The sequence below is a fragment of the Gossypium hirsutum genome, chromosome A13, assembly GCF_007990345.1.
Source record: "Gossypium hirsutum isolate 1008001.06 chromosome A13, Gossypium_hirsutum_v2.1, whole genome shotgun sequence".
NCBI lineage: Eukaryota > Viridiplantae > Streptophyta > Magnoliopsida > Malvales > Malvaceae > Gossypium > Gossypium hirsutum.
The window spans coordinates 20,508,680-20,536,402 of record NC_053436.1 but is presented as its reverse complement, the minus strand read 5'-3'; the positions used below and the strand labels follow the sequence as shown (position 1 = coordinate 20,536,402).

The 27,723-nt window shown below is 36.7% G+C and overlaps 1 protein-coding gene across 1 annotated transcript; it reads right to left on the bottom strand.

Annotated features, from left to right (window-relative positions):
- Positions 1 to 23,404: 23,404 nt before the first annotated feature.
- Positions 23,405 to 24,354, bottom strand: LOC107894616 (uncharacterized). The gene is made up of 2 exons (XM_016819874.1): positions 23,643 to 24,354; positions 23,405 to 23,589 (listed from the first exon to the last, which is right to left on the bottom strand). The coding sequence occupies exons 1-2, from the start codon at positions 24,352 to 24,354 to the stop codon at positions 23,405 to 23,407; spliced, it is 897 nt and encodes a 298-aa protein (XP_016675363.1).
- Positions 24,355 to 27,723: the final 3,369 nt, after the last annotated feature.

Genomic DNA, 27,723 nt, shown 5'->3' with positions numbered 1-27,723 from the left:
ATCAATTATGCCTAAATTGATATAATATGTAAAATTTGGGGCTAAATTTGTAATTATATCGATTTTTTAATGGCCACATCAGCTTATTGTTTTTTATTTTAATGGGAGTGACCAAAATAACCAATGTGGGTGATTAAATTGCAACTTTTTATTTTGCAAGCCTAAAATAAAATTTTTATAGTTGGGAGATTATCTGTGTAGTTTATCCTATTAATTAGGTGATAATTAAGATGCTTAGAATGGCATTCAAGTAATAATTCTATTTCAAAATCAACACAATATTTTTAACTAACAATTGTATATTAAATTTTAATACTTTTTTAAATGTTTAATAGTTATCAGAACTTTTACTAAATTATAATTGTTTTTATATGTGCAATTATCATAACTTCTATTTTATTTCAAGTTTTTTTATTTTAAAATGTGGATTTAGTAATATGATGGAAAATAAAGGGTATTTTCATCAGTTCAATTTTTCTTCCTTTGGTTTCCCTTTCCTTCATTTTCTTTCGTTCATCTTTCTTTTTATTCTCTACTATAATGGTTCTGAGCTCACGCTTTATCTTAGGAATGTTAAAATATGCTCTAAGTTCTTATACACTTCTTATATTTGGAATTTAACCCCTACTTTTATTTTCAAGAATATAATCATTTACTTTTTGGATTCACAAATTGAGATCCAACTGTTACTACTATTAAAATTCTTCTATTAAATTTTTTGGTATGACATTTTATTTTTTATATAATCACTTGATAGTCATGTAACAATAAAAATAATTTTTAAAATACTAATTAAGACTTTGCTTAAAAAAGCCCATTCAAACTCATCATGATAAAATAATTCTTTTCCATTGTAATAGTGTTGTCAAGAAAAATTGGCGTTGACATTTTGATTAAAATAGTTAATAATACTAACTATCTAGACTAATTAATGACATTATAAAAGTAGAAGGACTAAATTATGTAAAAAAAAATTAAAGTATATAGAATAAAATCTCAAGCTTTGGCATAGTTTAGGGGCAAAAATTTAAATTTAACTGTTCTATTATTATGTAAAATAAAATAATGCAAACTTAAAATAAATAAGTTGCATGTCAGTCTTTAAGACTTTTAAGGTATTCAAATTATATATAATCACATAATGTTTTAACAAAAAAGTTAACGATATTAACTATTTGAACTAAATAATAATATTATAAAAAAATAGGAACTAACTTATATTAAAAATTAAAGTATGAATATTTAATTTCAAATTTAAATACAGTAGAGGAAGTAAAACTAAAATTTAATCATTTATCTAAAATGTAAAACAAAATAAAAAGGTAGTGAGCTTCATGGTGGATGTGCCACTTGTTAATTCCTTTTATATGTAAAGCATAGACATAGATTTTTCTTTAGCTATTTTCTGGTAAAAGTATTATGGATGTTATTGTACTAAGAGTAAGATTATATTTTGTGTCCTTTCACTAAAAAAAGTAAATTGGTCATTTTACGTTATATCAAAGAGCAAATTAGTCATTCTGTTAAAAGTTTTATCTATTTCTACTATTAAAATTTATTGTATATATCAAAATGAGGTACACGCGACAATCACATATAATTGTGTAATATCCTGATTTTGGGCCTAGTCGGAATAGTGCTTTCGTGACCACAAAATCTGAGAGAGAAATAATGATTTTATGATTATTTTGAGGTCTATGATATGATTGCATGATTGTGTGAAAATTTCGTGAAGAAATTTTATGCATAAAGTGCTTAAATTGAAATTGGGGACTAAATCGAATAATTTGCAAAACTTGCATTCTAGAAGTTTCTAGTATGAAATTGTTTTGAAATATTAATTAGGAGGTCTTAAATAGCAATTTTACCAATTTCTAAGTCTATGGACAAAAAATTGGACGTGGATGGAATTTTTGGAAAGTTTAGTAGTAAGGGCATTTTGGTCATTTAGGGGTAAAATGAATTAAAATACAAAATTAAAAGCCAATTTTTCTCATCTTCAACCCCATGGCCGAATATAGCAAGGAGAAACCATGGCTAGGGTTTTTCAAGCTTCCAAGCTCGATTGTAAGTCCGTTCTAGCCTCGTTTTTAATGATTTTTACGTTTTTGGAGTCCCGGTAGCTCGATTAAGCTTATGCTAGCAATAATTCAACCTAGGGTTCATATTTGGAAAAATAAACATAGGTGAAATTTGTGTATTTTGGTGTTTTATGATAGAATATGGGTTTTAAATTATGTTAGACAACTTGTACTACTCGGTTTTAAGCGAAAACGAGCAAAAGGGCTTAATGGGTAAAAATACCTAATAGTCATAAGTACATGTTAGAGTGAGAATTTGATGTTGCTATAGAAGGGAAAAATGATCAGCATGTCATAAAACATAAGAAATAGGCTAAAGTTTAATTTATGAGCTTTGGGGCAAAAGTGTAAATATGTGAGTTTAGGGGCAAAACTGTAATTTTGCCAAAATATGAGTTTGGGTCAATTTGAATAATGTGAGTCCTAATTAGACTATATTTTAAATGATAGAGCAAGGAAAACTAAAATTCGGGCTAAAATGGGGAAAATACCAAGTTGTGGACGAAATGGTAAAAGTAGCCATTTTCGCATACGAGGTAAGTTAATGTGTAAATGTAGTAACATAATTGTCATTTTAAGCAATTTAATGTTGTTTATATGATATGATGCTGATTATTATCATGAAATATTATGCTTTGTGGTTATTGTTGAATAATATGTAATTATGTGAATTACTTGATGAGTATGAACTATCACCGAAGTATCAATTTCGATATTCCGTGGAAGATGGCAAAGATGTGTGATCGAGGAAAATGCCCGTTTGAACCTTAGGAATAGATTAGGATACAAGTGACATGTCACTAGGATGTTTGGGCATCCGAACTCGTTGAGTTGAGTCCGAGTTCACTTATGGATGCGAATGTCCGAACTCGTTGAGTTGAGTCCGAGTTCGTGAGATGTAAGTAGGCATCCGAACTCGTTGAGTTGAGTCTGAGTTCACTTATGGATGCGAACACCCGAGCTCATTGAGTTGAGTCTGAGTTCACTTATGGGCGGGTTACATGGTAGCTTGGCTACATATGTGGCACTTATGTGCAAACTTTCCATGTATCCGAATTATATTCCGATGTGTTCAATGGGTAAAATTCTACTCAAATGGAGGAATACTCGAGATGAAAGGGACGTATTGGTAAGTGTTGTGAAATGAATACTTTGAACAGGTATGTACTTAACCCTCGGGTTGAAAACTCGATATAACAACAATATGGTAAGATGATAAATGAAAATGTGATATGAATGTCTCGGTGATGATTATGCAAATGATGTTTTATGTTTGCGTATATAGTTGTGTTACTTGCTATTTGCATATGAGCTTACTAAGCATTTATGCTTACTCCCTCCTTTTCATTCCTTGTAGTGTTGACAAGCCAGCTCGGAAATCGGGAATGGTTGGAGGCACACTCACACTATCTGTATACCATCTTGGCATAATGGCTTGTATATTTTGAGTATGGCATGTATAGCATTATAATCATTTTGTATATATGGTCTTATGATATGGTTATTGAGTGGTATGGAAATGCTTGGTAATGATTAGCCATTGGAATGGCTAATCATGATCATATTTGGTGTTATGTATGCTAAATTGCTAGCTAATCCATGGAAACCATGAAATAGGTAAAATTTACCATAAAATAGATTCAGACAGCAACAGTGATTTGAGTTTGAAAAATCATTAAAAATAGTATAGATACAATTAGATGATGAATAAAATATGGAATTGAATAATTATGAGTCTATTTTCATATGGATGGAACAAAACATGTATATGAGTTATATTTTATGAGATGTTTAAATTTTTGTGAAATAGGTACAGAGCGATTTCTGGATCCCCTATTCTGACTTTGGAAATTCACCATAAATTTTTCAAAGATAATTATAAGTCATGATTTATATGTACAGATTCCTTATTGAGTCTAGTTTTATTAGAAACAAACCGAATAGTCATTGAAACTCTGTACAAGGAGATATCTGATTCGTAATACACAGAGGTCAGAGTAGTCGAACCCTGAAACAGGGGAGACTTTAACTAATAAACTGTACTAATTTGCTAGACCAAAAATTATAGAAAAAAATTAGTAAATAGATATATGAGTTTAGTTTTAGGGAAAATTTATGGAATTGGATTTCAAGTTTTGGAACTCGAGATATGAATTTTTAAGCGACTGTGACGCAGATTGCTAGCTTGACTGAAAATTTTAAAAATAAATTGTTTGAGCTGTTTAAGTAATGAATTGAGTCTGTTAACACCTCGTGTTCGACTCCGACGACGGTCTCGGGTACGGGGTGTTACACTAGATATAATATTCTTTCGGCGCAGGACTTATGGACTAATGAACCTCTACGACCACCGGAGTATCCTCCTCCACTCTCGAACCAATTACTCTCTAAAACTCTAGTTCGAGGAATTCATCATACAGGAAGTTTCACTTCTCTCTCTATCTTATTTTTATTTTCTAATACCTATCTTTGTACATTGAGGGAAATGTACATCTTAAGTGTGGGGGGAGACATTCATTTCATTATCAGAAAAATCCCTGAATGACTGCCTTGTTCTCTTAAAAAGCTCTCATATCATATTTAGCATAAATTTTAATTGTTTTATGATTTTGATTGATATATCTTGAATTAAAACATAAGGATTTATGCATTGATTGTTTAAACTTTAAGACATTAGAGAATCAAGCATGATAAGTTTATTTTTAAGAATTTAAAATCTTAGGCTGTTTCCCTAAAGTTTAGGTATGACTTTGAATTGGAATTCACAAGTTTTTAACATCAAAAAGCCATAATTTTTGTGAGATTTTTTAGCCTTTTGAGCATCCTGTAATTCTTTCATGCTCACTTTTAATATAGCTTTGAGTGCGTCAGTATTGAACTGTTATTCTAGAACTTGCTTGATTATGCATGTCGAGACCATACCGTTTGATTTGATGTATCAAAATGATTAAGGCACTTAGGATTAACCCACTCATGCCATGAAAAGCCTACCTTCACTATTAACCCCTAGTAAACCCCCTTGAGCCTAACAAGCCATTTCTTGTATTAACCTTAATATTAACCCTTAACCCATTATTGTTGAAATCCCATAAATTAATCCCTATTTTTGTTGAGAATTGAATTGAATAAATTGTTCAGCTATGTCTTGTTCTTAATATTTAGTCTATGTTATGTAACTTGTTCTTAAAAAAAAAAACTATGTATGCATATCTGTAATTTCATACTCTGAGAGAAGCTCTGTTGTATGCAAGTGAAGATTAACTCTTTTTCTAGTTTGGTAATTTTTCAATTCAATCTCGATTCTAACCCTTTCTTTCAGCTTGTGACCACACCCCCTAACCAAGCCTCACTACAACCCTCTAAATACCTTTTGATTGATGTATCATCTTAAATTATAGTGGTGGAGATTTGATTTTCATGCAAGCCTATGGTAATGACTTTTCATTATTGACTATTGAGTGCTTCATTTATTGTCTTTAAAAACCTCAAGTGATTTGAGTGAACCTTTAGTGAGGATGTGAAACTCTGTGATATTCTAAATCAAAGGTAATTACTTAGACGAAGGGAAGCACCTAAGTTTGCATGACTAAATACTCAACTTGGAATGTTTGAAACTTTTATGTTCTTTTAGTTGAATTCTCAATGTATGATTACCTATGGATTAGTTTGAGATATTATCAATAGAAATTATAAGTTGAGAAGAATTATTCGGAGCCAGAATAACAAGTAAAGTCTAGGTGGATTTGTGCTTAGGTATTGTCTTAAGTCAATCGATTATTCCCAAAAGTACTAGAATGACTGTCTTTTAGTTCCTTTGGGTTCGACAATCCGGTCTTGCTAAAACTATACTACTGTTCAATAGGTACACTTGCCTACATCGCAATAATAGTTAGTTCAAGAACGAGTAATTATAAATATTTAAAACCTATCACGAAACCTCGCGATCAGGTCACCAATTCTGTGACATTCAAATTTCTAATAACCCAAAATTAGGAATGAATAAGGGACTAAATTGAAAGAAACCACTAGTTGGTGGCCTATATTGGAAGAAAAATGGAAGATGGAAACCGAAAAGGACATGGTTGAGATCCACTTCTCGTTCGGTTAGGGTGGAACTAGCTGGTTCCCTAGTAAGGCATAATAGTGATACACGACTCTTATTAGGTTGGAAGAAGTGTGGGAAAGATTATTAATTGATGGGAGATGGCTCCCAATGATGATTTTCTTCCCTACCTTGTCTCAATTTCTCCTTTCTACATCTTCCTCAGTAGCTCGAAGAAGGAGCATCCATGGAAGGTTCTGCATGGAGTAAAGTTCACGAGGATGAAGCTAGAAAAGTAAGGAAAATAGTAACCTTACTTACGTACATAAAATTTAAGAAATGAAGTTATGGATTTTTTAGAACTGTCTTAAGGGTTATGTATGTTTCGAGAAAAATGGGTTTAAGTTGAGATATTGAGAATAACCCATTTTCTTTTTTGTTGGAATGCTTAGTTATTACCAAGGGAATGGATGCTTTGGCATTTGATGAAGTTAAGTTTTAAAAACGATAAGGATTCAGGTGAGTTCCTAAAACTCCAAATATGCTATTATAGTTACGCTATTAAGTGTGTCATGTTTGCATGAGCATGATAACATGATGATATAAGCATGCCTTGCACGCTTGTGAGAAAAACCTTCATCGGATAAATGAAGTTAGGAAGGGAAGTATAGAGAGAACCTTTAGTTACCGCATCGGGCAAAGCTCTGGACCTTGTAGAGAGAACATTGCGGTGTTCGAGCATCAATGTTAGGTAGTGTAAATGAGGTAATGGGAGGAGGATTCTATAAAGGAAATTATGGAATGATATTTATTGTAACTCCCCAAACCCGTCCTAGACTTTATGATCGAATCTGGCGACGTCACAAGGAATGGAATTTTGAAATAGAATTACCAAGTCAAAATCATTCTCGTTTATTATCTTCTATTTATCTCTCGTCAAATTCAAAATCGTTTTCTCATTAATTTAGTTCGTTTAAAACCTATTTTGTAGCAGAAGCTTTCAAACCCGTGATGTTTACAGAACATCATTTGCTTTCAGGAAAACGTCACGTTTAATATAACCAAGTTTTGATGCAGTTCAACAGTGCATGAAAAAAAGTTAAAATCTCAAAACAATGGTAAACAGTCCAAAAGTCCCAAATTACATTAAAAATAACCAGAAAAACAAATAGGAATTAAAACCATTATAGCGATAAGAACCATTCAATAAACTTGTGGTCACCGCTGAGTCTCCCGCTGCACCGAACCATCTAAGTCTGGGATTAACTGTACATATAAAACAGAAAGGGGTGAGTTTACATAAACTCAGTGCGTAAAACCCACAAAAAACATACATACAGTTAAACAAAAGTTATCAGTCAACTGCAATCTGGGTTAAGCCCATTTCAGTATCAGTAGCAGTTCAGGCCTTAGCCCATTTCAGTTTCAGTATCAGATACGCATCAATCAGTAAACAGAATCCTACCCAACCAGCCTCTACACACCATCTTCGTCCATCTTTACACTCCATGTGGGCTTTAAAACGCCCACCCATCCCTACACTCCAAGTAGTACCGAATGCGACACATAATCAGTAATTTGCAGCTGAGTTGGCAGATAATATACTTAAGAGCCTTTCAGTACACTTCCTCCAAATATCAACATCCCAACCCAATACAATGCAGTATACAATATATGACATGCTAATACACGAAATTCCAGTTATACATACAGTTTAGTATTCATGCATATAATAATCATACATACAATTCACGCATTTAGGGTCTAAGTAGTGCTTACTGACCCTACAGTAGATTTACAGTCGACTTGGGTGACTTGTGCAACCTTATAACACATTTCAGTTAAATGGGCTCACAAGCCCATGTGGCCTGCCCGTATGGGCACACACGCATGTGTGGCTCGTACGGCCCAATTTGGCCATGGCCGTATGGATCACACAGCCTGGCCCAAAATCCCGCACGCCTGTGTAGACTACCTGTGTGGCCCATACGGCCCAAGTTAGTTTAGCCCGTGTGTCATACACGCCTTCCTGGCCATCACACGACCATGTCTTACGCACATGGCCTGGCCTCATCGATCACACGCCCATGTGGTGTCGACAGTGGGGTTTTTGACTTTTGTAGAAACCATATTTTCTGGGTTTTTGGGTGCACACCTAATGTCATTTCTAACCAAAAGAACTCCAGAACAAACCAGCACCTAAAATCGACAACCAAACTCTACAATCAGTCTTAACACACGATTAAACCAAAACCACAACATTGACAATAGTTCAATTAAACCATTCATCTCTTACCCCAACACTTTGAGCAAATAACTATAATTTCACAAAAGTAGAGTCTCGGTCTTCACGATTTGCTACTGCTAAAACAACCATGAGACCCTAATCAACATTTAAAAACAAAAACATGAGTTGCCCAATAACGAAACTTCACTTACCAGATTCGTGTGACAAAATGAAAATAACAAGAACCAAAGTGCGATGGTTGACAGTACAAAAAGAAACAAAACCAAAAAGAAAAATAACAAAAAGGAATGGTAGAGAAGCAAAGAACCAACGTCAGAAGTTTGGGGATTTTTCTCTTGGAAGTTAGAGAAATTTAAAAAAAATAAATAAAAGAAAACTGACAAAAGATACCCAAACATCTCTTAATTATCTCCACAATCCCTAAATTTACTCCCACTAATCCCACTAACCTACAACCACTCTAGAATCCTCATTCAGTCGAAATTCTTGTCCATCATCCTGCAAAAATAACACCTATGCTCAAGCAGGGATTCGAACTCCAAACCTCCAACACACCAACACACATCTTAACCACTTGAACCAGTAGGCTCATTTTGATATGGTTTTACAATTAATTAAATATAAGTCCACTGAACAGAGATATGGCTTATATTAGAAAACTAGCAAAAATTTCCAAGGGGAAGCCTTGAACCCAAGACCTCTCACACACCCCCAGAACACTTAACCAATAAAGAAAATACATATTTGTCATATTTTAACAGAAACAAAAATAGGAATTTTTGGGCATTACATCTCTACCCTCTAAAAGAAAATTTCGACCTCAAAATTTACTTGATCAGAACAAATGAGGATACTACTGACACATTGTATCCCTAGGCTCCCACGTGGCATCTTCAGTGCTAAGATTCCGCCATAGCACCTTCACTAATGGAATAGACTTCCTTCGAAGAACCTTTACATCGCGATCCAGAATCTGAATCAGCTCCTCCTCGAAGGTCAAATCTAGCCTAACCTCAATCTCCTCAACAGGAATAATATGAGTAGGATCAGAGCGGTAACACCTCAACATCAAGATGTGGAATACGTCATTAATACAGTCTAGCTCTGGAGGAAACTCCAACTGATAAGCTACTGGTCCCACTCACTTCAGAATCTGGTACAGCCCAATAAACCTAGGGCTCAGCTTGCCTTTACGACCAAACCTCAGAATCTTTTTCCATGGCGGAACCTTGAGAAATACGAAGTCCCCCACAAAATACTCAATCTCATGTCTCTTTAGATCAGCATAGGACTTCTATCTATTAGAAGCTGCCTTCAGACGATCCTTGATCAATTGAACCTTATCCTTAGTCTCAGAAAACAACTCAAGACCCAAAACCACCGTTCACCCAACTCAGTCCAACATAGGGGAGTACGACACTTATGACCATACAAGGCTTCGTAAGGTGCCATCTGAATACTAGACTGAAAGTTGTTATTATAGGCGAACTCTGCCAACAGTAGACAATCCTCCCAATTGCCTCTAAAATCAATAACACAACTCCTCAACATATCCTCTAGTATCAAAATCACCTCTCAGATTGACCATAGGTCTAAGGATGAAACGCAGTACTGAAGTCCAACCTGGAACCCAGAGCCTCATGTAGCTTCTTCTAAAATCGAGACTTGAAGCGAGGATCCCTATCAAAGATAAACGAAATTGGTACCCCATGCAGTCTCACTGTCTCAGAAATATAAAGCTTTGTTAGCTTCTATAGAGAATAATCTGTCCTAACTAGTATGAAGTGCATAGACTTGGTCAATTGATCCACGATGAACCACACTGAATCCTTCTTAGTGGGTGTTAAAGGAAACCCTTCCATCGTTAGTCGCTCCCATTTCCATAATGGAATCTTAACTGACTGCGGCAAGCCTAAAGGCAACTAATGCTCAGCCTTAACCTGCTTGCATGGCAGACATCGTGCCATGAAATCAGTAACCTCATGTTTCAATCCCGACCACTAGTACAGTTCTCGAAGATCTAGGTAAATCTTATTCCCACCAGGATGCATAGCATAAAGGCTACTATGTGCTTCTCTCAAAATAGACTGCCTCATATCAGTATAATTCGGTACACAAATCTGACCACGAAAATAGAATACCCTATCACTATTCAGCCCAAAGTCCGTAGTGTTGCGACTTTCAACCTGACGAAACCGTAAACTCAGAGACTCATCCCCCAACTGTTTATCTCGAATCTGTCCAATCCAAGTCGGCTTAACTTGCAACTCAGCCAACAGACTCCAATCGTCGAGCGAACATCGCTTTCAGATCAGTCATCGCCCTATAACTCAATGTATCAGCCACCACATTAGCCTTGCTAGGATGGTACTCAATAGTACAGCCATAATGTTTAAGTAGTTCAATCCATCTACGCTGCCTAAGATTCAACTCTTTCTAAATCAGGAGGTACTTGAGGCTCTTGTGATCAGTGTAGATGACACACTTCTCACCATACAGATAGTGCCTCTGGATTTTCAAAGAGAACACAACAGTGGCTAATTCTAAATCATGCGTCGAGTAGTTCGCCTCATGCGTCTTAAGCTGACGTGAGCATATGCTACTACCTTACCATCCTCCATTAACACACATCCCAAACCGACATGTGATGCATCACTATAAACCGTGAACTCCTTTTCAGGTTCAGGTTGTATCAGAACAGGAGCATCAGTCAATACATTTTTGAGCTTCTTTAAGCTCTCTTGCTGTACATCAGTCCAAAAAATGGCACACCCTTACGTAGCAGCTTAGTTAAGGGTCCTGCAATTAGTGAGAAACCTTCTACAAACCGTTGATAATAACCTGCCAGCCCGAAAAAGTTGGGGATCTTAGATAGATTCTTAGGCTGCTTCCAATCTAATATAACCTCAATCTTTTGAGAATCCACACGAATCCCCTCAATAGAAACCACGTGTCCTAGTAAACTTACTTCACGTAACCAGAACTCGTAAACTTAGCATAAAGCTACTTTTTCCTCGAAATCTAAAGAACAATCCTAAGATGCTCGTCATGCTCATCCTTAGTCCTTGAATAAACAAATATATTATTGATGAACAGTACTACAAACCGGTCTAGATAGGGCTGACATACTCGGTTCATCAGATCCATGAAAGTTGCCGGTGCATTAGTCAGTCTAAATGGCATCAGTAGGAACTCATAGTTACTATAAAGAGTCTTAAATGTCGTCTTATGCACATCAACCTCCTTAACCCTCAACTGATGATACCCAGAATGCAAGTCGATCTTAGAGAATAACGAAGCTCCTCGAAACTGGTCAAATAGGTCATCGATCCTCTGTAACGGATACTTGTTCTTGATGGTCAGCTTATTCAGTTGCCGGTAGTCAATACACATCCTCACGGATCCACCCTTTTTCTTAACAAATAGTATCGGTGCTCCCCACGGAGACACTAGGGCGGATGAACCCACAATCTAACAATTACTAAATCTGAGCCTTAAGCTCCGTAAGCTCTTTCAGTGCCATTCGATAGGGAGCGATAGACATCAGAGCTGTACCAGGGAAAAGCTTAATCCCAAACTCAACTTTTCGATTCAAAGGTAAACCTGGTAGCTCCTCAGAGAAGACGTCTAAAAAATCTCTTACAGTGCAGATATCCTTTACAGTAGAGTCCCCAGAAGTGGAAACACTTACGTAGGCCAAGTACACCTCACATCCCTTGCAAACTAGTTTCTCAGCTACTAGTGCAGATATCACACTAGCCAAATAATTCTGGCATTCTCCAATCTTGACTACCTCATTATCCTCCTCAGTTCTCAAGATGACCCTCTTAGTCGCACAATCCAGACTGACACAATGCTTGACCAACCAGTCTATACCCAGAATTATATCGAACTCCCCAAACAGAAGCTCCATAAGATCTGCCAGAAAAATAGTTTCTTGCACCCTTAAGGGTACATCCCTATAGAGTTTACTAACCTAAATAGATTGCCCAATGGACTCAGCACGGTGACCTCAGTCGTAATGCTCTCAACCAGTAACCCTAGATTTTTAGAAATAGAACAGGCTATATAGGAATAAGTAAATCTTATGTCTATCAGAGCAAGATATAGTACATCAAAAATAAGGAACGTACTAGTGATGACGTCAGGAGCATCTCTGTCCTCACGACGATGAGCAGCATAAATAAGAGCAAGCTGTATCGCGTCAGTCTGTCCAGTTCCTCTACCAGATACTCTCTGCCCATGGCCCATACCGTTACCACCCCTAGCCTAAACATGCCCCCTTGGTGGTAGCTGAACTACCCTTTGTTGCTGTACAGTACCAGAACCCGTAGCTTGCATCTAATTAGCTCTCAGCGGACACTCCCGAATACGGTGCTCTAATGACCCACGCCTCAAACATGCCCTAGTCCTCCTTCAACACTCACCCTGATGGCGTCTACCATAATCTCCACATAGCTACAACCTAGTTAGAGCAACAGGGGGCCCACCTCTAATTGGCCCATCGGTCCTGGCCTTTTTCTTAGGCCTTTGTACTGAACTTGAGGGCTCTGAATCCCTCTTGTTCTTACCCCTCTCTCTATCTCTATTTTGGTGCTCAGTGCGCTTAACATCCTTGGCGATCTTTACCTACTTGACTAGAATAGAAAAATCTCACTCCCTCTGCGGAGCTGTCAGAACCCTCAAACTATCTCTGAGGCTATCCTAAAAGTAGACACACCTCTCATACTCCGATGCCACAATACCTCGCGTATAGTGGCTCAATCTTATGAACTCGAGTTCATACTCAGCCACAGATCGATCCCTCTGAGTGAGATTCAAAAACTCTCTCCTACGAGCGTCCACATAATTGGCTCCCACATATTTCCCCTAGAAGGTGGTCTTAAAGAATTCCCATGCCAGACATTCGGACTGAGTGCCCTCCTTAACAGTCAGCCACTATTGATAAGCCTCATCTCGTAACAAAGAGACTATACCCTTCAGTTTCTGCTCAGGGGTGCAATCCAAGTCATCCATAATCCACTCCGTGGCCTCAGTCCAGTGCTCAGCCACATTAGGGGCGACTCTTGTGACACCCCTAAATAACTCAGCTCCATTGGACCAGAGTCATTCAGTAACTGACCCTCGGCCCTCAGATCTAGTGTTGGGCCCAACAACCCTCTCCAGTATCCTTAACATAGCCTGGGACAATACGTCGTCCCCAGCTATGCAATCATGGGACCCAGTCTCAGTAGCAGGTGACACTGGCGTCTCATTCATTTCTGGATTTGGCATACTGCCTAGTGAAGAAGACTCAATTCGAGCCACTCTACGGCCTCTACCTCGGCCTCTGGTACCTCATCTGCAGATACCTCGTGTGCTCATGTCTAGTCAGATTTATCTGTATTACAAATTTTATGAATCAGTTATGGTTTCAGTATTTATTACTAGATATTTTATGTAAACAGTCTCAGTAATTCAGAGTGATTTTTGTAAATTGCAGCCTCTATTAGTTTTGCTACAGTCTCAGTTTTACTACAGTTTCAATATACACAATCTTGAGTGTTTTCGCTATATACTACGCACAGTAGATTCAGAATGTACTATCTATAGTATTTTCAGTTTGAACTTATCACAATTTTAGAATACTTACAAGATGGCGCCAAAGACTCGGTGTACCACATACTAAGTCAAATCAGTTCAAAAATTTTTGAGATTAATTCTTCAAAAACTAATTTTTGAAACCCAAAATCTACAGTCGAGTTTTGCAACCTTGCATTGATACCACAAAATGTAACACCCTAAACCTGACCTAGACGTTACGGTAGAATCTGATGATGTCACATGGAATGGAATTTTAAAATCGAATTACCAAGTCAAAACTGTTCTCGTTTATTATCTTCTATTTATCTCTCGTCAAATTCAAAATTGTTTTCTCATTAATTTAGTTTGTTCAAAACCTATTTTGTAGCGGGAGCTTTCAAAACGATGATGTTTATAGAAAATCATTTACTTTTAGAAAAACATCACATTTGATAAAACTGAGTTTTGATGCAGTTCAGCAATCCGTGAAAAATAGTTAAAATCCCAAAACAATGGTAAATGGTCCAAAAAGTCCCAAATCACATAAAAAAACTAGAAAAAAATAGGAATTAAAACCATTAAAGAGATAAGAACCATTCAATAAACTTATGGTCACTGCTGAGTCTCCCGCTACACCAAACCGTCTAAGTCTGGGGATTACCTGTACAGATAAAATAGAAAGTGTTGAGTTTACGTAAACTTAGTGTGTAATCCCTACAGAAATCATACATACAGTCAAACAACAGTTATCAGTCAAATGCAATCTGGGCCTAAGCCCATTTCAGTGTTAGTAGCAGTTTAGGCCTTAGCCCATTATAGTTTCAGTATTAGATATGCATCAATCAGTTTATAGAGTCCTACCCAACTAGCCTCTACACATCATCTCCGTCCATCCCTAGACTCCATGTGGGGTTTAAAACACCCACCCATCCCTACACTACAAGTAGTAACGAATGCGACGCATAGTCAGTAATTTGAAGCTGAGCTGCTAGATAATAGTCTTAAGAGTCTTTCAGTACACTTCCTCTAAATATCAATATCCCAACCCAATGCAATACAACATACAATATATGACATACTAATATACGAATTCCTGTTATACATACAGTTCAGTATTCATGCATATAATCACTGTGCATACAATTCATATATTTAGGGTCTAAGTAGTGCTTGCCGACCCTATAGTAGGTTCATAGTCGACTTGGGTGACCCATGCAACCTTAGAATACATTTCAGTTAAATGGGCTTACACACCCATGTGGCCTACTCGTGTGGCCCGTACGGCCCAGTTTGTCCTTGGCCGTGTGGATTACACGGCCTGGCCCAGAATCCCACACGCTCGTGTGGCCCATACGACCCAAATCAGTCTAGTCCGTGTGTCGCACACGGCCTTCTTAGCCTTCATACGGTCGTGTTTTATGCACACGGTCTGGTCTCGACGATCACACACCCGTGTTATGGTACACGACCTACCATACGGGTGACCACATGTTCGTGTGACGTCAGCAATGGGGTTTTTGGCTTTTCCAGAAACCCCTTTTTCTACGTTTTCGGGTACACACCTAATGTCGTTTCGAACCAAAAGAACTCCAGAACAAACCAGCACTTAAAATCGACAACCAAACTCCACAATTAATCCTAACTCACGAATAAACCAAAACTACAATATTGACAACAGTTTAATTAAACCATTCGTCTCTTACCCCAACACTCCGAGTAAATAACTATAATTCCGCAAGAGTAGAGTCTCGATCTTCATGATTCGCTACTGTCAAAATAATTATTAGTCCCCAATGAACATTTAAAAACAAAAACATGAGTTACCTAATAATAAAACTTCACTTACCAGAATCATGCGACAAAATGAAAATAACAAGAACCAAAGTGCGACGGTTGACAGAACAAAAAGAAATGAAGCCGAAAAGAAAAATAATAAAATGGAACGGTAGAGAATCAAAGTACCAACATCAAAAATTTAGGGATTATTTTTCTTGGAAGTCAGAGAAATTTAAAAAATAATAATAAAAGAAAACTGAAATTCTTGTCCTTCGCCGTACAAAAATAACACATCTGCTCAAGCAGGGATTCAAACTCCATACCTCCGACACACCAACACACATCTTAACCACTTAAACCAGCAGATTCATTCTGATATGGTTTTACAATTAATTAAATATAAGCCCATTGAACAAAGATAAGACTTATATAAAACACCAAAATTTGCCAAGGGTAAGCCTTGAACCCAAGACCTCTCACACACTCCTAGAACACTTAACCACTGAAGCAGATACACATTTTTCATATTTTAACAGAAACAAAAATAGGAATTTTAGGGCGTTACATTACCACGACGGCAGTATCAACTGGTCCTTCGGGATGATACCGTGACAACAGTATATGGGGTAAGACCATAGATAAAATGTACACGGTGTAAAACCATATATGAAATATGCTATGACAACCAGGTATGATGAGTAAGACCATGGATGAAAAACTCCATGGCATCATAAGATAGTACGTTAAGATGGCGGGTTTGATGAGAAAGACTTTATGGTATCCATAGAGAGTAAGTTCATTGGGATGGTAAATACGGAAAAAAGATAGTTCGTCGAGACAGTAAACTTGAGGTAAGTTCTCTGGGACAGTAAACACGAGGTAAGCCCAATGGGACAAGGGAATGAGATAGGAATTGTATAATACCATAGCTCGACTATGGCAACCAATAGAGTCTGTCCAGAAATAGACACAGAAAGATTTTCAGGACCACAAGTACGAAGTATAAGGCTAGTGCGCTAAGTATGAGGTTCAACATCGATGGAATAAAGGGTAAAAAAGCAATAAGTAGTGGCAAGCGGACCTTTAAGGAATCCACCAAAAGTGATGAAAGGCAATAACGCTTGGGCAAAAACCCAACGAGAATTAGAGGAAGATAGGCAATGTAGGAGTTGGCTTAAGTATGGAAAATAAGAGGAGACAATATGTCTGTCAAGACTATTCCTCTTAGATGAAATTCTAGTGCGGGTACACTGAATAAAGGATAGTTCTGAAGGAATAAAACAAGAAAAAGAGATGGCAGGCCCATATAGCCATAAGGCAATAACTCAATTGTTCATTAGGGATAGGTGAGGTCCAGGTTAGTCATGTGAAGAAGTCAAATTACTAGAAGTAATCCTACCGCTACAAACAATAAGGTAGAATAAGGATGGCTCATAGAGTGGCGAGGCCTGATGAAGGTTAACACATCATGGAAGTGTCAATGAGTCCTTCAGGAATAAAGGGTGGGAAGAAAAAGTCTGCTAAGGGTTGGCACAATCAACTTCGCAAGGAAGGTATGCTCTAAGAATCCTTGGGCGGATTGTCACACCTCATGTCTGGTGGACCTAAGATTTTGGCGTATAGCAGCAAAATAATCTATTTGACGAAGTGCAATCTGCCACATTTTTCTTTTGAGGCATATGTGTAGGTACATTGTAACTATTGTGTAAGTAACTGAAGATTTTATTTTAGGATATTATGATATTTAAAGGAAAATATAGTGTTAAGCAAAAAAGGGGTAAATATGATATGAATTATCACAAAGGTATACAATACATTATTTTTCTGAAGTATTTTGCTAGTTAGGTTGTAAAGTAACATTGTTAGGAACCAATTGGATGGACTAGTTTGATATTTATAATGTGGGATTCTTATTTATATTTTTCTCAGAAACTAGAGACCATTAAGAAGGCAAATTTTGAAATGTCTGGCACTTGTTAAGTTCTATTAGGTAGGATTGGTCATATTTATATGGGTGAGAAAGGTTCTGAGAGAAGTTCTTCTTTTTCTTTGGAGATTACTTTCTGATTCTTATTTTTAAATCCAGTGGTATCTTTTCCTCATTAAGCTGGAAGTTAAGGATTATTGATTTAATTAGTGATCATTCCATCTCTGGGTAAGTATTGCAGTTTTGCGTGTTAGATGTTTTTGCAGGAGTGAGTCTGTATGTGGTATATGAACAGTAAGTTGTAGGTATAAAGCTTTGAACGGGGGTTGTTACAGTCTGAGATGATAGTAAATTGTATGAAAACGAGTTTTAATGGCGATCTGATATTCTGTAAGCATTTGTTGCTACTAGTTCGAGAAAGATATCTAAGTCTGGAGCTTAGAGCTACGTAGATGAGTATCAAGTGAGTCTCTACCCTAACTCTCTCTTAAATAAATTTCTCAAGTAGAAGAAAAAATATATATAGAAGATGATACCTATAGTAATTGATAAGTGTACAAGTATAGTAAAAATGAGATAAATGTTATGATGATATGTAATAAGTTTTGTTAGAAAGAATGTTGATTGAAAAGTATGTAGGTAAAATTTGAGATATGAATAGAATGAGTCAGTCTAGAATGGAGATAAATCTAGATAAATAAAAGATAAGAAATATAAGTAATAAGAAATGTCCCTTTGTGAAGACTCTAGTGGGGTAGTTATAATGCTAACTAGATTGACAGATCACGATATGAAAATAAATGTAAGACTATGAGGTTGAGACTCATGACATCTTGATAAGATTTAGAAACACTCATAGTGTAGCCTCTAGTAAGATGAAGACTGGACTAACAGATCACGATACATGAATGTATATAAGACCATGTAGTTAAGACCCATGACAAGATATGTCTATATGAATATTCATGGTGTAGCCTTCGATGATATGTAAATCGAATGAGAAATCACGATTTATGAACTTATGTATAAATTCATGAGGAAGAAACCCATGACACCTCCTGTGAAAGTTCGTTGTGACAGTAAACATGTGATTGTAGGATGCCCTTGTGGCATATTCTGTTTGGCCCTTGTAGCGTACTCTATTAAATTTCTTTGATCAAATGTACTTATCTGCCCTTATGGTAAGTCTGGGTAAATCTTGATTACTCTATAATAAGTATTGCTAAGATAAGGTTATGATATGTCTGAGGATTATTTTGATGGAATTAGATTTGTAAAGAATTTGATAAGTTTTTAAGGAAGTTCTTGAAGAGAAGTTGTATCTAAATGTTAAGAGGGTATCCGTCATGATAATCTGTTAGTGTTGAATATGGGTGTACTCGCAATTGAGAAACATAAGAAGTTGTTTATTTGAATTTGTCTTTGTTGTATAGTGCTGAAATTTGAGTATCTGGTAGATGTTATTTTTTAACAGTATCATGTCTTCTTGCGAAATCTGATGAAAACTGAGTCTCATATTTCCTGAGTATTTGGGGTTCCAAAATAAAATGATATGGAATTCATATGAATGATATGTATGGTATATTTGAAAGTGTGAGTATGTATGATATCAAACAAGAGTATGATTTGATTGGTCATTTGATGGTATGCAAATCTGAATGAGTATTCGCTAAAAGTGTATTTATCCGCCAATGATAAGCATCTGTGAACAACTATTTTGGAATGAATATATGTGTAAAGATTTGGTTTGTGTAAAGTGGACTCTAAAGACATATTCTTTTGAATGGTACATTGGTAAATTAAGAGTATGAAAGTTGGCGAAGTGTATGCTGAAACTATAATAGGATTCGCCCGAAATGGAAGTAATTGGTTAAGAAGGGTAGTAGGAGTATAGATGTTCTTCAAACAAGATAAAGTATCTGCTAAGGTATTTTTGAATAAAGCTTTAAGATCAAATGAATGAAGTAAAGTCGGTTCATTCTAGTTCTAAAAATCAGCTTACAGACATCTTGACAAAGCCCCTTTGAGCTAACAGATTCGAGAGTCTAAGAAGAAACATCGATGTTTGCAGCATACTGGCCAAGGAGGAGTGTTAAACTATGGCCAACTATGCTGACTTAATTTAGTTTTGATCTAGTTTACTTTAAACCAATGTAACCAGCTTATGTTATGATGTTTTAGGTTCTGGTTTAACATGTACACAAGTTACGTATTTTCAAGTTACTAGAAAGGTTAGTGGGAGTTGTTAGTATTTGGTAGTGTTTTGGTTCAAAGATATAATGTTTTGATGAAATGAGTGTGTGAACCATTCTTTTGTTCCTGTAGTCTGCTTGTTCTTTCCTTCTTTCTTTTTCACAAACACCAAAACAACTGCTTAGATTCTATGTGGGGTTGAAGAAAATAGACAGTGCATAAAAGTATAGATGGCTAGAATTTTATGCAATTTTGACCTAAAAATCCTTGCTAAGGTTTCATTTAGCCTGTTATTGTGTCTACATTAATATTTCACAAGGGTATTATCCGAGCATCTTTTGATGCACATACATAAATCAAAACAAGCAACCAACTGTTGGTGTTTGACACACTTTATCCAGATGAAATATGAACTTCAGTCTGGATCTTAAACAACAACGTAATATATCCGAATGAGGAATGAAGAAAAACTGAGTCTTGAACAACAAGGCTTGTAGCTTGTGGAGAAAACAAAACAGATTTTGCAAAGGAAAACAAGAACAGAAATGAAAGAAAAGAAAAATGGAGCTTAAAATGAATGAAATTCAGTATTTTTCATTAAGAAGAAACATTGGCATATAGCCACTACATATATCAGTCATTGACTGATCAAAACAAGACAAACATCACCTAATGTTTACCTAATACCACTAGTTACATGGAAACTAGGAAAAATAACTTGTACACATAAACAAAGCTGATTTATCAGCTCAATCACTACCTAATTACATCAATCATGAATCTAACATAGTTCTAAATGAAATAGAATTCATTATATCAACTAAGGTAACAAAATGAAACAAAATGGAACTAGATGGCAGCAGTTGCACTCGGTCTTACTGCTCCTCGATGGCTTGGTGTGCATGGCCAGCTTCTTGGTGTTGCATGCTGACTGATCTTCAATACTCCTCCTTGGTTAGCATGCTGCTAACTCCAAGTTCTTTTCTAAGCTTGATGAACCTAGACTCGTTAAGGGCCTTTGTGAAAATGTCAGCAATTTGATCTTCTGAATTGCAATAAATTAGCTCTATCTCACGAGCTTGTTCCATCTCCCTTACTACATGGAACTTAATGCTGAAGTGCTTGGTTCTACCGTGGAAGACAGGGTTCTTTGCAATTGCAACAGTAGATTTGTTATCACAAAAGATCTCTGTTGCTTCCCTTTGATGCAGGTTCAAGTCATCTAAAATTTTCCTTAGCCAAATGTCTTGATTAGCAGCATTAGCAGTAGCAACATACTCAGCTTCTGCTGTTGATTGAGCAACCACATTTTCCTTCTTCGAACTCTAGCAAAACATTGCCTAACCAAGTGTAAGTGCATAACCTGAAGTGCTTTTCATGTCATCCTTTGAACCAGCCCAGTCACTGTCAGTGTAGCCTATCAGCTTCAGGTCTTCACTTCTACTAAATTGTAATCCATAGCTCAAGGTGCCTTTGATGTACTTGAGCACTCTTTTTGCTGCTCAAAAGTGCTCTTCATTACAACAGTGCATGAACCATGAGAGCAAACTTACACCAAACATGATATCTGGTCTGGTTGCTATCAAATACAATAAGCAGCCAACTAAACTCCTATAGGCAGACTCACTGACCTGTTTATGATCTCCTTGACTGGATAGCTTCATTCCAACAGCCATAGGTGTGCTTGTTGGCTTGTAATTCTCCATAGAGAATTTGCTTAGAATTTTTGTAGCAAATGTCTTCTGTCTCAAGAAGATTCCAATTTGAGTTTACTGCACCTCCATTCCAAGAAAGTCTGCCCCAGATCGAACATTTCAAACATGTCCTTCATTTTGGCCTTGAAATCAGCCAATATGTTTTGGTCTCCTCTTGTCACCAAAAGGTCATCAACATAGAGGGACACAATGAGCTGTGTTTCAGCTTGTTCCTTTTTGACATAGAGTGTTGGCTCACTCATGCTTTTCTTGAATCCCAGGCTTAACAAATAGCTATCAATCCTTGCATATCGGGCTCTAGGAGCTTGTTTCAGGCCATACAAAGCCTTTTTGAGCCTGTACACCATGTGTTATTTGCCAAATACAATAAAACCTTAGGGCTGGTCAATGTAGATTTCTTCTTCAAGAAAGCTATTGAGAAATGCAGACTTTACATCAAGCTGGTGAATCTTCTACTGCATCTGTACTACAAAGGCAACTAGTAGCCTAATGGTGTCTAGCCTAGCCACTAGTGCAAATGTTTCCAAGTAGTCCAGGCCATATTTTTGACTGAATCCCTTGACAACAAGCCTAGCTTTCAGCTTGTTTAGACTGCTATCAGCATTTTGTTTGGCTCGATAGACCCATTTGACACCAATGATCTTTTTGTTAGCAGGCTTTTCTACCAGCTTCCATGTCTGATTCTTTTGAATCATCTTGATTTCATCAACCATGGCTTGTTTCCAACCTTTATGTGCTTCAGCTTCCTCAAAATAGCTAGGTTCTTCTTGTGCAACATGAGCCCTCTCATAAATCTCAGCCAAAGTCCTTGTACCCCTAACTGGTTCATCATCAATATCCATATTAGGACCGTTTTGATCAAATTCAAACTGACCTGCCATGAGTTCTTTAGAAATAGCCTCAGGTTCATTTTTTTCCAGTTCCAGCGTGCCTTTTCATCAAAGATTACATCTCTACTTACATAGACTTTGTTTGTTGAAGGATCTAGGATCCTATAGCCTTTCTTGACCATGCTGTATCCCACCAAAATGCCAGCTTGAGACTTTTTGGACAATTTGTTCCTTTTTACAGCTGGTATAAGGCTATAAAATAGGCAACCAAATACTTTTAGATGAGCCAAAGTTGGCTTGAACCCGAACTAGGCCTCAAATGGAGTTTTGTGAGCCAAGGCTTTAGTTGGAAGCCTGTTTTGAAGGTACATAGCAGTGTTGACTGCTTCAGCCCACATAGTCTTGGGCAAATTCTTTTGAAATAAGAGACATCTAGCCATATCCATCAGACTTTTATTTTTCCTTTCACTCACCCTATTTTGCCGAGGTGTATAAACATTGGTGAGCTGATGTTTAACACCATCATCATTGTAAAGAGCTTGGAATTGGGCTGAGGTATACTCAGCTCCATTATCTGACGTGATGGTCTTCAATTTGCAGCCTGTTTTTGTTTCAGTTGCAGCTTTAAACTTCAAGAATACTTGAGCTACCTCAGACTTGTGCTTCAAAAAGAAAATCCAACAATATATGGTACTATCATCAATGAAAAGAATGAAATACCTGTTGCCATTGAGTGACTCAGTTTTCATAGGGCCACATACATCAGTGTGCACCAGTTCCAACTTGTTTGATGTTCTCCAGGTTGTGTTTGTAGGAAATGGAAGTCTGGCTTGCTTTCCCATCAGACAGACTTCACAAACATCTTCATTTTGAACTAACTTGGTGAAGTATTCAACTAATTTGGTGAATTTTCAACCATCTCATTGCTGACCATTTGAGCCATTGATCTAAAGTTGGCATGACCAAGTCTTTGATGCCAAAGCTTGGAATCTTCTATTGAGGCAACACAGGCTGAATGTGAGTCGCCTGACTAGTTGACTTCAAAACATTTATCTATCATAGTGACTGTCATGAGGCTTGATCCATTTGGATCAACAATTTGGCACTCTTGGCCCTTGAATACAACTAAGTAGCCCTTTTCAAGAAGTTGAGTAATGCTAAGAAGGTTCCTGTCAATCTCAGGTACCAGCAGCACATTTTTGATGATTTTATAACCTGTGGAAGTGCATATTAGCACATCCCCTTTTCCTTCAGCCTTAATAACTAACCATTCCCAACTTTTACTTTGGTTTTGAAACTTCTGTCCAAAGTCTTAAAAATAGTTGCATCTGGTGACATGTGATTAGTGCAACCACTGTCCAACAGCCATCCGTTTGGGCCCTTTCTCTGACTAGGTAAGCATGACACATCAAAGACCTGTTCTTCATGGTTACTGCTGTCTCCAGCCATTCGAGCTTCAACATCCTTGTGTTGTGCTTGGTTTTGCCCAGGTCTGCCTTTTTCTTTGTAGACCCTTTCAACATGGCCATTCTTTTTACAATGTTGACACAAGGCATCTGGTCTGAACCAACATTTGGCCTCTGGATGACTAGGCCTTTTAAAAAATCTACAAAGTTGATCTCCTCTTCTTGCAGCATCAGGCTTAGGCCTGCTTCTCCAGTTTTTCTTGCCTTTATAGGCTGAGGTGCTCGAGGCTGCTTTGGCCTTGGCTTGGAAAGCACCCTCCTGGTGCTCTTCTATCCTGCTGGCTCTCCTTTGCTCCTGAGCATAGAGGGCATTAATGAGCTCAGTTAGGGAGATGCTTGCAAGATCTCTAGAATCCTCTAGGGATGAGATTTTTGCCTCATATCTTTTAGGCAATGTTGAGAGCACCTTTTCCACAATCCTTGCCTCACTGAACTGTTCTCCTAGCAACCTTATGTTGTTCACAACAGCCATAATTCTATCTGAGAACTGCTTCACTATCTCTTCCTCCTTCATCTTCAAATTTTCAAAATCTCTCCTCAAGTTCAACAATTACTGCTACCTTGTCTTCTCTGTGCTTTGAAACTCCCCCTTAAGCTTGTCTCAGGCCTACTTTGGAGTCTCACAGGCCATGATTTTGGTGAAAATAACATCAGACACATAGTTCTGAATATAGGACATGGCCTTATGCCTTTTGGTCCTCTCATCTGCGTGTTGCCTGATTTAAGCCACTGTGGGATTGGCTCTGAGTGGAGCTGGCTCTGCATCCGAGTTCACAACTTCCCATAGATCAAAGGCCTACAGGTTAATCCTCATCTTGACAACCCATATATGGAACCCTTCACCATTAAAGATTGGTTGTGCTGCAGGAGAAAAGCCTAATGAAGCCATTCAGTTTAAGTTTCAACTACAACAAGTCCTCTAAGATGAAAGCTTTGATACTAATTGTTGGTGTTTGACACACTTTATCCGGATGAAATATGAACTTCAGTCTGGATCATAAACAATAGCGTAATATATCCAGATGAATAATGAAGAAAAATTGAGTCTTGAGCAACAAGGCTTGTAGCTTGTGGAGGAAACAAAACAGATTTTGCAAAGGAAATTAAGAACAGAAATGAAAGCAAAGAAAAATGGAGCATAAAATGAATGAAATTCAGTATTTTTCATCAAGAAGAAACATTGGCATATAGCCATTACATATATCAGTCATTGACTGATCAAAATAAGACAAACATCACCTAATGTTTACCTAATACCACTAGTTACATGGAAACTAGGAAAAATAACTTGTACACATAAACAAAGCTGATTTATCAACTCAATCACTACCTAATTACATCAATCATGAATCTAACATAGTTCTAAATGAACTAAAATTCATTACATCAACTAAGGTAACAAAATGAAACAAAATGGAACTAGATGGCAATAGCTGCACTCGGTCTTACTGCTCCTCATTGGCTTGGTGTGCATGGCCAGCTTCTTGGTGTTGCATGCTGACCATTCTTCAATACCAGCAATATCGAAGATAATCTCGAGTGTCTTATAGAATGCTTGAGGTTAATCAGCTGATGTTTCCACATGAAGCAACGAGGATCAAATATGTTAAAAGGTATTTTTCGAAACAATAGGTTACTTCCAACTGAAATTTTCTTGTTTCCAAGACAGTGCTAACATAATTTAATACATGGAGTAGTTTAAAAGTGTTTAGGTGGAACTTTTTGCGGCCATAAGCTATCTCAATTGTGCATAGCAATGTTTTCCAAGAGGAGGAATAATTGTTCCCAATATAGGAAAAAGCTAAAGAGTAATAAAATCACGTTTATTTTATGCGGTGTTCTTATATTTTGACATGTTAAAATCACATTTAAGATATTTCGGATAATAGGTTTCCCTGGAAGGTAAAAGCTGAAGAGTAATAAAATAATTAATTTCCTTTGGAAAGGAAACAACTTTAAAGCCAGTAGAGATAAGGCTTGCTAGAATTTGGCAAAAATGGACTGCATTCTATACTTATTTATCATGGTGATTCAAATGGCTTGTTGTGCTACTAGCCTTGATATGAAAGAGTCACAATTCCAGCTAGCACAGTATGGCCTTGTTAATAAAGATCAAAATAAACCTCATAAAGTTGATTGATTACCTACTAAAACTATTTTTTTTCCCCTTTGCATTGTAACTGAAAATCTTTCCGGCTTAAATTGGTAGGAAATTATGCTTTTATCAGTTACATGATTAAGTATAGTTTCCAGGATAACTAGTAATCCTTGATAAGTTTTCTTGTAAGGTTAGGCTATTTTTATAATATCATTTCAGTTATGCCCTAAACAAATGACAAGTAGAATTTGTTTCTTGCTTGATCCTAACAAAAATGAATAGAAATTTCCAAGGAAAAGAAAACGGTTTCATATAACTCTTTTTAACAAGCAGATATGGAGAGTTTTTGTTGATAAAATCTGATTGACAATGTTTAAGATAGAAACTTATGGTCTAATTGAAATGCCAAATATTGATAATTATCTTTCGTTTTCAAAATTTTGTCAATAAAGTGCTTTAACTCTGTGGAACCGTAGGATGAGAGATGACTTTCAACTTTTTATTCAGTGGATGTACAGTATTTGTTTCATGTACCAAGAACGAAGTCTCTGGCAAGCATATTAAATGATTTAATCTTCAAGGCCAAGGAAATAATCCAAGTTAATGTTACTAATCATGTGGCATGGTATGTCATACTTGAAAAAAAATTATTTTTCTGAATAGTTAAATGAAAAAGTGGGAATGGAGAGAACTTTAGGATGAAAGAGTTAAGGGAATCCAAAAAGCTTTCTATCCACTAGTTACTGTTGTTCTATTCTATTGCCAAACTCCTTATTTTCCCTCAAATATTAGCCAGGTTCAATTCCAACAACATGAAACCTACGAATTTCACTCTCTCAATCATTTTCCCTACCATGGATCACCATTTAAAATTTGTCAATATCTAAGCTTAGTGAACCTTGCCTATTTATACAGTGAATCCTCTATGCATAAATATACTAAGAAATTATAACATAAGAAATGGAATGTTAGGTGTTCCTTGGAGTTCCCCTGACCACTTCATTGGGGATATATTAAAAACCTTAACTGAGGAAATTTTTTCCTACTAAAGTGTTTAGGGGAACTCTAGGAGATAGTTGACACTAGTTAGCAGTAGCAAATATGGTTGGTGGCTTATTTTCAGGTCCAGGCAAGCTTTCCCAATACCATGTAAATAACTTCACCCGCTGTTTTATGTCATTCACTGCTGTCATGTCTTCCAACATTGTAGACATCATATTGGGTTTCTTATTACATCATTTGTAGACACCATATATGGTTTCTTTTTGTAGCATTTGGTTGTTTCTTGATTCTCGTATTTTATAGGCTTGCAAATGTTAGAATTTAGGCTTTGCAATGCATTTGATTGCCAACTTTTATTGCCATTATTGTTTCCGTCAAATGTCTTGTTTTACTTTAGAAGAAAATATATATATACACTTTTGTCAAATGAAGCATCTAAATTGAAATTTGATTTTTAGAGCTGAAGGCTAATAGGTATTTCATATAAAAGTTTTGGGAAGACATTAAAGTTTAAAGCTTTAGGTTGCTGCTCTATTGAATTGCAGTCCAAGATTCAAATATTAAAATGAACTTGAAACATGGTTAAGCATATTCCTTTGACCAATACATCTGCTAACTTTTACATTGTGTGATGTGACAACAATTTACTGAAGATGTACTTTTGTGTGATAACCAACATTTCCCTGTTATGTGTTGAATATAGTATATTGTTGTAATGCAGGCATTTTCAGAAGCCTATGTTGTTCAAAATAATAAAGTAACACAGATTCATGTTTTAAACAA

Bases quoted from the DNA above. Each gene is read 5' to 3' on its own strand.
- LOC107894616 (XM_016819874.1), bottom strand. From the start codon at position 24,354: ATGAAGGAGGAAGAGATAGTGAAGCAGTTCTCAGATAGAATTATGGCT. The intron at 23,590-23,642 runs GTTAGTTATTAA...GCACTTCCACAG, and splicing joins CAAAGTAAAAGTTGGGAATG to GTTATAAAATCATCAAAAAT.